The sequence below is a fragment of the Bubalus bubalis genome, chromosome 16, assembly GCF_019923935.1.
Source record: "Bubalus bubalis isolate 160015118507 breed Murrah chromosome 16, NDDB_SH_1, whole genome shotgun sequence".
In the NCBI taxonomy this organism is placed as follows: Eukaryota; Metazoa; Chordata; class Mammalia; order Artiodactyla; family Bovidae; genus Bubalus; species Bubalus bubalis.
The window spans coordinates 8,431,256-8,444,567 of record NC_059172.1 but is presented as its reverse complement, the minus strand read 5'-3'; the positions used below and the strand labels follow the sequence as shown (position 1 = coordinate 8,444,567).

The 13,312-nt window shown below is 51.7% G+C and overlaps 1 protein-coding gene across 11 annotated transcripts in view; it reads right to left on the bottom strand.

The window, feature by feature from the left end:
- Positions 1 to 13,312, bottom strand: part of AMBRA1 (autophagy and beclin 1 regulator 1) — a 172,445-nt gene that overhangs the window by 10,596 nt on the left and 148,537 nt on the right. For 5 of the 11 annotated variants that reach the window (XM_006042382.3, XM_006042389.3, XM_044929197.1 and 2 more), the window contains 2 exons: positions 6,078 to 6,217; positions 3,369 to 3,446 (listed from right to left, as the gene is read on the bottom strand). In XM_006042382.3, the coding sequence (XP_006042444.1) occupies positions 3,369 to 3,446; positions 6,078 to 6,217 (218 nt within the window). Of the gene's footprint in view, positions 1 to 731; positions 1,970 to 3,368; positions 3,447 to 6,077; positions 6,218 to 13,312 lie in introns of those variants that run through there. The other 6 variants (XM_006042384.3, XM_006042387.3, XM_006042390.3 and 3 more) reach the window with 2 other exon arrangements.

Below are 13,312 nucleotides of genomic sequence, written 5' to 3'. Positions count from 1 at the left end.
ACACAGCGAGAAGAGAGAAGGTGGTCATCTATCAGCCAGGAAAGGAGTCCTCACCAGAGCTCAACCGTGGCGGCACCTGATCTCAGACTCCCAGCTTCCAGAACGGCAGGTGATTAAGTCACCCTGTCTGTGGTATTCTGTTATGGCAACTCGAACTAAGAAAAGCTCCAACGAAAGCCTAGAGGCTTAGGTCACCATCCTGAATGATAACAACACAACTTCTTCAATAAAGAGCAAACAAACGGAAGTCAGAGGGTCGTGAGGATCAGCCAGGAAAAGATGAGTTGTTGGGGGTGACGCAGGGGTATTCCTTCCTAAACGTGAGGATCAGCTAGAACAGGCACCTGATGGGCCTGCATGGTGGCAGCTGCATGGCAGGAGCCACTCGGGTGAGAGGCAGCAGGGCCCAACCCGTCACCAGAGGGCCTCTAAGTCACCTGTGGGAAAGAGCTGCAGCCACAAAAGGGCTCGTCCTCTCCCTGCTCTGGACTAATCTCACCCCCACCCTCACCCCTCCCACCCCCCGGCCCCCAGCTCCACTAAGAGGGCTGGTCTGCTGTGATCTTCAGACATGCTGTCTAAAACAACATCAGTGAAGAATTAAAGTTCAAGGTAATGGCACCTGGGGCTTCCCTGGTGGCTCAGTGGTAAAGAACCCGCCTGCTAATGCAGGAGACACGGGTTCGATCCCTGGGTTGGGACGATCCCCTGGAGAAGGAAATGGCAACCTGCTCCAGTAATCTTGCCTGGAGAATCCCACGACAGAGGAGTCTAGTGGGCTACAGTCCACGGGGTGGCAGAGTCAGACATGACTGAGTGACTAAAACGAAAACAACGATGACACCTGCAGGTGCCTCTTGCAGCAGCCTGGAGGCCAGGACCGCGGCCCGCACGCGGAGTCCCGACACCTCAACCCGAGCGCCAGCCGCTCCCACAGACACGCAGGGGGCGGTGGGCCACGTTTCCTGGGCCTCAGGCAGCAGCTGTTTCTCCTCGAGGCTGCAGGAGTTGAGTCACCAAATCCTCAGTGACTTTTGTGAGGGCTGTCTGAGAACTACAGGGCGATGGGGGGCAAGGGTGAGAGAGAGGACCTGATAGGAGGGAAGAGGCCAACGGCCAGAAGTCAGAAGCAGAGGCCCCTCGGAAAACGAAGCCACCGCTGCAGCCTCTAAGGAGCTGATCCGGGCTGCATGAGGTGCCGTGTGAAGCCAGCTGCCACGGAGCCTGATTTACAAACTTGTCAAGATTTATTGACAAGTGGCGATACCATGTGGGTCCCCGCCAGATCCTTCCTCTCTAATTCATCTGCACCGCCTGCTACCCCGGGCTGGTGAGTGACAACAAACTGTTCACACCGAGCCCACACCAAACCACATCCCGGGTGACCAGGCCCCTTCCTTCCTGTCTCGGAGAAAAGGCGACCTGAAGGCACTCCCTGAGTGGCGACTGCCAGCAGAACACCGACCCAGAGCCCCTCAGACACTTCCGTCCGGCAGCCTGCGTCCTCAGAGCCCCTCAGACACTTCCCGTCCGGCAGCCTGCGTCCTCAGAGCCCCTCAGACACTTCCTGTCCGGCAGCCTGCGTCCTCAGCCCCGAGCTGCAAACTCTGGCCGTTTACGGAGGCTGTCAACTGCCAAACAGACCAGGGGCCACAGGGACGATCGCTGTGCTGCTCCCAATCCCCTCTGCTCCTCACCAAGAAGTCCAGTGTGAGCTGTCATTTGTTCTACCTTCTGGGGTCAGACCAGCTTGACTATGACAAGCTCGTGCGTTTGGCCGAAAGGCCAGGCACCGGACCAGGGAACAGAGTTGGAGATAACCCTCTCTGGCCATGGAAACGCCATTCAGTGCTCAATGTCACTTATTTCCACCTCTAAGCTAAGGAAGGGCGCCAACCTTCTCCTCTCTCCTTGGTCCTCAGGGACGATGAGTGAGTCACCACTGTCTGCTCTAGGTCCTTCCTGGAAGCTAGACAAAGAGGGATGGAGAAGAGTGGGAAGGCCAGTCAGGGCCAGGCGTGTCAAACAGACTTCTGTTCAGCACCTGGCTGCCTCTGTGAGCAGTGCTTCTGGGCCTGGCTCAACAACACCTCACGCCGCTCTCACACAGGGCTCTGGCTCCGAACATCCCAACTTCTAGGGTATAATTCCCTTTGAGGACATTCTTCTTTCATCTATCAGTGGAGGCCTGGAAAGCTCCACACAGCTTTCTCCTAGAAGGTCTTTTTTTGGAGGTGGGAAGAGGGGGTGCAGTCGTGCCATGCAGCCTGTGGGATCTCAGTTCCCTGAGCAGGGACTGAAGACGGGCCCTCGGCAGTGGAAAGCTGAGTCCTAACCGCTGGAACACCAGGGGATTCCCCCCCGCCTCCTTTTCTCCTGACGTGAGTCTCTGAATTCTGCCTTCTGAGCGGACTCTGACACGCAGTGGTCTTCCCAGACACACATCCCCACCCCGCATCTGTAGGGCTGACCTCTGAAGTCGGAAGTGAGCAAGCAGCACCTCACACCAATCTGGCACTTCACACCCACTGCGGTCATTGGTGGGGGGTGTTGGCTGGGCTGGTGATCAGCTAGAGGCACAGGAGTGGCTTGGGAGAAGTGGGGGGTGAAGCAAAGGAGAAAGGAGCCCCTCGCTGCTAGGAAGGGGAGAGGGGGGCCGGCAGCCGGGCTATCGGCCACTGAAAGGGCTCTAGGCTGAAGGACAGTGGCTCGTCTCCTCACCTGTCCTAGGAACTGCTGGACCTGGAGAGACGGAGCGTTTCCTGAGGCTTTTTTCGCCTACTGTCAAGTGGGTTTTTAAAACCCATCAAGAGATGCCCAAGAAGCTTGTTACCTCTGTCTTTGTGCTTGGAGAGCGTGTCAAGGCTAAGACAATGGAGGAGAAACCAGGAACAGGACTGAAAGCACAGAACGTGGTGCAGCTGCCTGAGCCTGAGACAAAGGCAGACGACCACCTGGTGTGGAGCGAGGGCGGTCATCTTGGCCCAGCTGGCCGGCCGGCTGGTGTGCCCCTGGGAACGGGGGTGCCAGGGAGCTGTGTCACGCGGGGCCAGGCAGCAGGTGACAACGCTGGGCTTCTACTTTCCTATTTGTTCTCCTCATCCTGGGCGGGAGACCACTCAGAGCGCGTTCAAAAGATGCGCGTTCCCTGGTGGTCCACTGGCTAAGACTCCTGCTCCCAATGCAGGGGGCTGCGGTTTGATTCCTGGTCAGGGAACTAGATCCCACATACCACAACTAGAGATCTCATGTGCCACAATGAAGGGCTGCTGGACCCAAATAAATAAAATATTAAAAAAAAAAAAAGACGTCCATGGTCTCACTCAGCCTCGCTCATTTCCCGCTGCCTCAGTCACCTGACCACTTACATGCCTCCAGGTGATCTGGGGCTGCTTTCTTCACCTGAGGTCTTCGGAGAGTTACAGAGTTGCAAGTGGTATATTTTTCTGTGGAAGAGAGTATGTTGCTTTTGTTGGAATTCTACAGCAGTTTTTGATTGAAAAAAACGTTAAGAATCAGCTACAGGAAAGAGTTCTGGATGGCAAACTTAGGAAGCCTCATTCTGTCACTGATCTGCCAGGAGACCCTCGGTGGGTCTTCACTTCCTTACCTGAATATTGTTCATGGTACTTCCTGCCTGAAGTACAGAAATGAAGGTGACGGAGACCTGGAGAGCCTTTGGACAACCTGGGACAAAGTCTTGCCCATTTTGATTTACCCTGAAATATCGGCCCTAAGGTAATGGGCGTTAACCCATATGACCCAACACATCAGGAGCAAAGAACACCACCAAAAAGGCAGGCTTAACTCGCTCGGAGTCCAGCACAACTAGGTCTGGGATGGGGCGCTGCTCATCGTGTCAAATATAACTGCTCTCCTGCCACGGAGGAGACTTAACTTGCTGGTAGGGAAGAGAGCTCCCCAGGCTCCCCTGGTGGCTCAGTGGTGAAAAATCCGCCTGCAATACAGGAGACACGGGTTCAACCCCTGAGTTGGGAAGATCTCCTGGAGGAGAAAATGGCGACCCACTCCAGTATTCTTGCCGAGAGAATCCCATGGACAGAGAAGCCTGGCGAGCTACAGTCCATGGGGTCGCAAAGAGTCGGACTGAGACTAAAGAACAACAAACCACAAGAGAGCTCCCCAGGCAGCCCAAGATGGCTCCCGCCTGCGGAGACACTGGATGCTAAAGACGACATATGGGGAGAAAAGAGAGGCCAAAGCCAGCTTCGCGTCTGGCTGAGGAGTCTGTGACTCACACCGAGCATGTAGGCTGGGGTTTCAGATGTAAAAGCCTCGGTGGGGCCATGACAAACTGGGAGTAGAGAGCCTGCTTCTGCTAAGAGCAGACCACTGTTGCAAGAGAGGGGCTGGGAGCCTTGGTGGGGCAAGGTGAGCAGCCGGAGCCAGAGACAAGACCGCAGCGCTGAGAAGGACGCCCTGCGGGAGGAGGGGCGCAAGGCCCGCAACCACAGGGCTGGTGAGGGGGGCCGCAACCGGGGACTCTTGTTCAGTCTCGGGAGAGACGCCTGGGAGAGTCCTCTCGTGAAGGACTAACAAAGGAGGAGGCATCAGACCACCAGCGCCATGAGCTCTGGGGAACGGCGGCACGAAGGGTAAAATCGTCCAGCGCAGACAGATCCAGGACTACGGACAGGCTGAGGGGAGGGCAGAAATGGACAGATCCAGCGCCTGAATTAACAGCGGCACAGTCGTGAAGACACAGGCTGTGTTCTGCAAGGGCACCAGGAGCTGGTGAAAGGGCCACCTCCACAGTCCCGGAGTCCAGGAGAGCGTGGCTGGCAGAACCAAGCAGCCCCCGGCACCTGGAGCAGCCTGACTAGGTCGGGCTGAGCCGGCCGCCTCCCTGTGGAAGGGGCTCTGAAAATTCTAGGTGGGATCAAAGAGCTGTCGTCAGAAGCAGACGTTCTTTCTCCTGGGCTGCTGACCTAGCTCGGCTGACCAGGGCTCAGCCACCTGTCCCTTGTTGGTCCACCAGAAGTGACTCAAACACACATTTTGGGAAAAATCACCAAGGGCCCAATCGAAAGGTAACGTGGACACACCCAACAACCAGAGACCCTAGCAGACCAGCCAGGCCGCGCCTGCTCTGCACTCTGTAGCTCCCCTCGGACGAGGCTCCGCGCCCAATGCGAGGGCCTGGAGGCAGACGTGACACTTAATCGGCTGGACCCCTGCATTGGTCCACGCAGCCCTCGGCCTGGTCTGCACTGAAGCACAGAGTTCGAGTCTCCCCACCTGGCTGGCTCTGGAAACGGATGACACACCTGGAGGACTCCCAGGGCTCTGAATGACAGGATGCCTGAACCCACCTCTCTGCCCCAAAACACCAGAGGAGAGGGAAGGAGGTGTCATAAGTATGTAAGACAGCAATGCTCTGGTTCCCACCCACCCCCCCACCCTCTTCTTCAATCAAAACCAGTGAATTATCATTTTCATTTTTTTTTTTAATCATTTTCATTTTAAACTGAGCTTTTCAATCTGCCTTCAGTGTTATGAGATGGAGGCCCAAGCAGAAAGGAAAACAGGCAGAACACAGATAGAGCCAGGCTGTCAGAGATCAGTGGCTTGGCAAATTAGGGCTTTAACGCTATACTCTTGGTTTTATTTCTTAAGTTAGGGTCTGTGGCATTTACACAAACCCAAGACCACCTGCTGAATTTTTCAAAAAGGGTTTAGAAAAGAACTGTTGATATCTATGCTTCTGCCTGCAGGGAAACTTGACTATCACTAGGAAACCAGAGAACAAGGGAAAAGAAAGAAAAAAACAATACTGCCTTAGATTTAAGAGCACTTGGTAACTACACCAATCTTTAGAAGATTTCTGGAATGGAGAGCTACCATTCCCGAGGTAGAAAGGACACTTGAAGGAGCGATGCCAAGAACGAGGCAGGCTCTAGCAAGGCTCAGATTTCCCCTCTGGAAGACCGCACCTCACCAGCCAGACCTACAGGTGAACGCTGCTGACCCCAGTCCTCCGCCGGGACGCCCCCCTGCACACCTCCCCCAGACGCCCCCCGCACGCCCTCCCCCCCCGGCCCCCTCCAGCCACTCACTCCGGTCGGCAGATCACCAGGTCTCCTTTGTTGGTGCCGTAGGCCAGGCCAAGCCCTGGCTCAGGCAGCCACCGGGCAGAATTGATGCTGACATGTCTCCGCTGGTCAGCAGGCATGGGGTAAAGGACGTTGAAAACTCTCTGGGTGGGGGAGAAGGAGGGAAGAAAAGAGAATGGGAGGAGAAACAGTCTGTTACCAAGAATAACAAAATCCAGGGGGAAACCAAGTCCCTCGTATGGCCTGAAGCAAGTTAACCACAGGGAAGAAAGGAAATGGTTAGACTGGGAGTGTATCTGAGAGCCTGGGGACGCACAGGGGAGGGCGGGACCCTCTTACCTGAGGTGAGGGCTAAGGACTGGTCAGGAAATCACAGGGCACATGTGGACTTTTCTGCGTGAGGCTTCGCTGTGCTCACCTCACAGCCTCTAACATGTCTCACTTCATTGCTTTCACTTAAGCCCCTGGAGAGCCCCATGCAGAGCCCAGCACAGCAGGAAGCATTGCCCCGAACTTTCCTCTGACCAGACAAACCAGGGAGAGCCAAGCTCCCCTAGTAGCCCCGTTACCACGGAAACCAGAGCACTCTCAAGGCAGTGGGGAACTGAAGGTGATGGGGGGGCGGGAGGGGGTGATAACATCAGAGAACATTCTTAATTCATCTCATTAAGGCAACGTTAAAACTGCTATTCTTAAGGAAAACGAGAAGGTGCAGTAAGATGTAGGCAGCAAGGCAGAGGGAACTCTTGAAAACACAGGTACACGAGTTCTTCCTAGCGTATATAAAATCACCATTAAACAGACCAGCTCCCAAAGGGAATCTCCTTTCATCGGTCTACATCTTTCCAAAGCTACTATTTTCTCAGGGGGCAGCTTAGCTCTGTCTCAGGTTGGGCTGAAGGTGAGATCTGGCTACTGATCGACACGATGTTCCAGAATCGACTTCAGTCAGAGGCAATGGAAGGGTGAAGGGCAACATTTTAGAGTTAGAAAGACCTGCGTCTGAGTCCTGACATCACTGCATTAACAATGTCTCTGGATCTCCGTTTCAACATAGACAGCTGCTGCTGCTGCTAAGTCACTTCAGTCATGTCCAACTCTGTGCGACCCCAGAGACGGCAGCCCACCAGGCTCCCCCGTCCCTGGGATTCTCCAGGCAAGAACACTGAAGTGGGTTGCCATTTCCTTCTCCAATGCATGAAAGTAAAAAGTGAAAGTGAAGTCACTCAGTCGTGTCCAACTCTTCACCGACCCCATGGACTGCAGCCCACCAAGCTCCCCCGTCCCTGGGATTCTCCAGGCAAGAGCATTGGAGTGGGGTGCCATCGCCTTCTCCAATGCAAGAAAGTGAACACAGACAGCACTCAAATAATGGGGCAGATAAAGAGAAACTATGTACATAAAATGCCCGGGCCAGGCTCAGAAATGGTAACTCTGGTTATTACAATATTTCCAGGAACCAGCATCCGGGGCTTCAAAAAAAGTCATCAGGGCCTATGAGAAGGACACAAAACTGAGAATTTATACACTAGAGTTTTAGTCGATATAAAGTTTTCTCTTTTAGCCTCTTTTAGGTTTTTTATAAGCTAAGGATGAACTTCATCTGCCTTTACCTGTCGCTGAGGGCTGACGGAAGGGGGAAAAATGAGAGAACAAAGAACAGCGTGGTTTAGAAAGCGATCTTAAAAATGAATCTAGGGCGGCATAATAATAATTGCTTTTCTCATTATCCTGATGAGAGACCCCACTCCTCCCAAAAGTTAAATATTGAGCTAAGGGTCCGCACCATTTACAGAAATCAAGTGATAAGAAGCCCTGCATTTAGGAACATATGTTCACGTGCCTTGGGTGTCGATCTGAAAGGTCTTTAACAGGACAGTCTCTACACAGAACTCAGTGGCGTGTGTGCTCGAGGTAGACACACACACACAGAGAATCCCGTTGTAAGCATTCTCCAGCGTTTGTGGTGCTGAGGGGTGTGCCTGGGCAGCTAGTAGCGCACTGCTGGACGGCGCTGCTGCGCTCCTGAGGTCAAGAGGGTCTGTAACAGACGAGGAACCGGCTCTGCTTTGAGGCCTAAGACCGGCTGCCCTGTGGCCGCTGCTGCATTAACAATCTCCTATGCCCTCCCTACCTCACTTAACTCCAGATGTAAGAATTAACCAGGGCTCCTGAAATCTTTGGTCTGAGGCGACTACTGAAAAAGGGCCCAGTGGGGTCTATGAATTTCTAAACGAGTCATTGCCTCTGGGTAATCTCTTCCTTGCACGTACATGTCTGGTAGGAGCCGGGAAGGATCCACGGCTACTCCTCTCCACCAGCCTTACTGGGTGACTGTCCACGTGACCGCAGGGCCAGTGCTCTGCCCTTTGCATCTGAGCAACTCTTCTCCTTCAAGTCAGGGGGTGGGTGTGGTGCCTTCATCCTTTCTCACAGGGGTTTTCCCTTTTCCAAAAGATAATCAATAGTTTCTGTCCACCCTATCGGCTGTCTGGTAAATATGACTCGGTATATAAACTCAAAGGACAAAGTGGTTGTCATCAGGCAACTGTGGCTGGGATCTCTTAACGTGTTCATGTTTCCTTCTCCAAAGGTCAGATAATTTAAGGTGGGGATACACCCAGAGTTCAGAAGGGATGTGTGTTCATTTCAGTGGGTGGATGAGGGAAACTTCATTTTTCACCTGTGGCAGCTCTAATGGGCCTCACAAGAGTCTCCCCTAAAATCATAACGATTCATTATTGCAGGCAATGAGGCAGAAGGGCCAGGGAAACTGGTCTTGCAAGAAGGGGGACGATATGGTTCGGAAATCAAATGCTTTAAGGTCGTGCCGAGTGTTTTGACCGAGGGCTCATAAGAATAAGGGGACTCTTTTCTAGAAATGTTCCTAAGAAAGAAGCAAACAAACACCTCACAGGTCACAAATTTAGCTTTTATGGCCTGCTACTGCAGAGGGATTAACAAGCAAATACTATCAATTTGCTTTCAAGTACAGGAACTTGCTTAGGGGACAAAACTCAAGAAGCCAGTATGATGGGTGACCCAGCTTAGGCGTGACAAGGTCAGAGCGACTGGAGAGAAGTAATTACAGGCTGAGACCCCGAGACCCTGCCGCACGGCTGTTCACAACCTCCATGGCTATAGGAATCACGGGGCATCAATTTGTCCTCTGGCTATGGCACACCACCCCCCTCCCCAAGTCCTTAAACAGTGTTGAAAAGGCAGCTCCCAAGAGCCCATCTCCTCCAGCGTTTGGGTATTAGGCTAAATCCTGCTTTGTGGCAGGAAGCCAGAAAATGCCACGTGAAGATCAGCAGCCTCCAGAATTCCTGATAAGCACTTGCTTACTTATCACACTCTAGTGGGGATGGGAAGAAGGGAGATGAGGGCAAAAAGACAAGGGGGGATGAGGGCAGAGAGGAGGCAGGATCCCTGCTGTAAAGGTTCTGAGCGGCCATCGGATCCAGTGCTTCTGTTTAACACATGCCTGGAACTAAAGGACCCTCAAGGAATGAGCATCTACTCCGTGTGGAAAACCACCCAAAGGTGGGGTTTCCATTCCTTTCTCTGGATGCAGTTTAACAGCTCAAAGCATCTCAAGGGCTGGGGATGACTCCTCACAATCGGCCCCATAGATAACTGAATACCTGGGCAGCAAGTTCCCCGTTGCTGACAGATGGTTGGGTAGCTCTGGCTACTCCCAGATCATTTATGGTTTCAGCCATCAGTCTTTCCAACCCTGTGACTGGGTGATCTGTGGGTTCTCCTCCCACACTTTCAACAGGGCTTGGCACTAGCTCTGCAAACCCGAAGTCCATCAGCACCAACAAGAGAGAAGATTTGAGACAGCGCAAAGGAAGCTCTGGCCTTTATTTTAAGGCACCCCAAATATATCTCCAGTAGAGCCTTCCTTAACACTAGTCAGGTGTCTAGAAACTCCCTGCTGGATGTTAAGGACAAAGCCAGGGGCCTGCCAAAAATTCCTCCCCGTCTCTGACGAAAGACAAGCTACAACACCATTATATACTGGAGGAGGACGATCAGGTCCTGGGTCCCTCTGGGGAGCTGGACATGAAACCCAGCTGCTGAGTCACGTTTGCAGAGCCCTGGTTTTAACCTGTCTCTGCTGCAGGTGTTCCCTGCTAGACGACAAATGCTGAGAGGACCCCCCGCCTTCCCCCCCCAAGGAGGCTGTTCTCATTTCTAATGTCTATGAGCGGAATGGGAATCAATAAGCCAGAAGGAACACACATTTCAGTCAGTGCAGTCTCAGTGTGTCAAGAGGGGATGAGTCAGGTCGCCAGGATCGTTATAGTTCTGAGGCAGTGGGAGAAGACAAGGATTCTTCTACTATTGGGGCCCAAGATGGTCTCTTGTACCGCTCGCCTCTCCATCCCTCAAACCCTCTTAACTAACAAGAAGTAGGAACAAAAGCAATTGGTTCCAGGATCAAAACTAAAAGGGTCCTGTTTCTTCTTCAAAGACAAACAGGAAAAGAATGAGAGGCAGCCAGAGGAACGCAGTGGGGAACCTTCCTCTTCATCCTTTTAAAATTTAGAGGAAAAATGAATTGCTGCCCTCAACAAGATGCTTTCTTTTCCACTGCGTGTCAATAAAGCTCAGACCATTAGTCCAAACAGCAAACTGCGCTGCTCACATCAGCCAAGAACAGAACTCTGCGCTTATCTTGCTTACATTTGGGAACCTCACCATCCTGAAAGCCAGGACCCTGACACAGCGGCAAGAGGTCAAGAACTGCCAGCAGGTCGCCCTTGTTTTTAACTAAGACAATGAAGGCCTCTTGAATGAAGGGGACAACCAGAAATGTGCGGAAAGGCCATGGGAGGAGTCACCAAGCCAAAGGGGCTTCGGGGCAGAAAGAACTGTGAGGAGGAGAGATGCCTTCTGGGTGGCGACGGGAATCAAGGGCAGCTTTAAGCTCTTAGAGAGGGTTCCTAGAAGAGAATTAACTCTCCGGAAAGTGGGAGAAAAATCAATGGAAAGCAGATGCTAAGAGACAGCTGACCTTTTCAATGGAAATGGATGGCTACACATCTTGTCACAGGCTGAGAAATGCACATATCCCAGAGGAGGCTGGGGGAGGAATACTGCAGTCACCTGCTCCCTCTGTTGGCCTGCTGATTTGCTTTAGATGCATGTATTATTTATTCAAGTTTCTTCATCCCTAGGAAAATCTAACTGCTTTTCAGAAACTTTCATTTCTTTGACTGTCTCCAAGCCTTCTTTATATACTACTTTGGAGTTTAGAACTCATAGAATATTGGTTTTGAAGTGGTTATTTAAGAATAAAAATCAGAATACCAAGTCATTTACTCTTTACTCAGCTGAAGCAGGAACAAATCTCCTAGATCACCCGTGTTTAAACCAAAGCTCTCCTAGCAGAAAAGAAGAGTGAACAGCTCCTTTTCTTATCTCTTGGGAACCTGTTGCCCTCCTCTGCTCCTGATAAACCTGGTGCCTTGAAGTCATTTCCAGCCAATCTCCTGTGATTTGTGGAGACCTACAGACTTTGTCTTATTCACCTGTTCCTCTTAAAGGGATCCCAAGGACAGTCAGAGAACAAGAATTTTCTTTTTCAGTCGGCCTGATGCTTTCCAAAGACCATCTCTCAGCATTAGGACTGAAGCACAGAGATGACTTCAGCTGAGGGATCCCGTTTTGTGCTGAATTGAATACCAAGGAATGGAGGACTCCTGGAACTTCCAGAAGTTAAAAGAATTACTGCCTCCTGTGCCCACACCTCTGTGTACAGCACAAGTTCTTAAACTCTTCTTCAGTTTTCTAAATCTCAAAGGAAATGGCCAAATGCTTAGCTGTTCTAGACGTTCGGCTCAGATAAGAGAGACTTTCAAATATATTCACATACTTTGCTAAGTTTGTGACCCTATGGACCACAGCCTGCCAGGCTCCTCTGTCCATGGGATTCTCTAGGCGAGAATACTGGAGTGGATTGCCACTGCCCTCCTCCAGGGGATCTTTCCAACCCAGGGATGGAACCTGTGTCTCTGCATCTCCTGTTCTGCAGGTGGGTTCTTTATCACTGAGCCACCAGGGAAGCCCTCATCTATTTCATTTGATCCATACTTTTTTGAAAGAAGAAAGTTCAAGAAGGGGGTAACGTTAATAAAATACTTTCGGCTTCTAGAAATGGAAAAGTTGGTTCTCCAACCAATTCTTAAAAAAAAAAACAAAATGGTTTGCCTTTCACTTCTGAAACATCCACTGGGAACCTCTCAGCATGTCTCAGGGCTGGGACTAGAGCCCTGAGAGACTCGCTGATGCTGGGCAGCACTGTGGATAGCAGCAAGACACCCCTTTACACGAGGACTCCACCTAACACTTATGTCCGATCGCCATCTCGTGAGGCACAGGCCAGTTGCACCAACGGTGCCGGTGTGTAGGGTGTGTGTTCACGCACGTGCAGGGCACACACGGCACACACGACTTCAGAGCCACGTCGTTTCCCAGGACGAACGCGGAGTGCCTCCTGGGTGCCAGGCACAGTGAAGGCTGGGGATGCCACCGTGACAAGGCCAATAAGAAGCCAGACGCTGAGCGTGTGTGCACCAGGACAGCGGGGACCAGATCCATTCTGCTCACTGTACTCCCAGACCCGAGTATCTGGCCCAGGGCAGGGGCTCAGTAAGATTTTGAGTGAAAAGAATAAAATGCAGCACGGGCTATGTTCTACTAAGAAGCCATGGAGGGGAAAAAAGAAAAAAACCTGTCAAAGTCGAAGGAATCTGTCACGGAAAAAATTCGCCTAAACGAATGGCTTTGATTGCAGCTCTAACGTTATTTTCAATTTTGTTATCTTGCCCCCTCCCTACTCTGACAAATCACATCAGAGACACCCCTGACTTCTCCCATACCCCCTCCCCCTTTCCTACGACGTGCTGAAGAAAGGAACTTTTCGAGGATGGATGCTTTGCAACCACATCTCTGAAGTCAACTTTAAGATAATTGCAGCGGAAGCAGCTTTTAATCAACTGACAAGCAGCTTTAAGAAAATTAATGAGGACAAAAATCTTAGGAAGGAGTAAATCATTTCTGACAACAAAGCTGTCTCTCTTTTATCCCCATCTCTCCTTGAAGAAATAGTACCCTTCCAGGATACAAAAATAAAATCTCTTTATTTTCGGTGTCTGCCACTCCCAAGGCCAGACAAGATTAAGAAGAGGCTCAGTTCTCTGAAGATTTCTGGAGAATACTCTGGA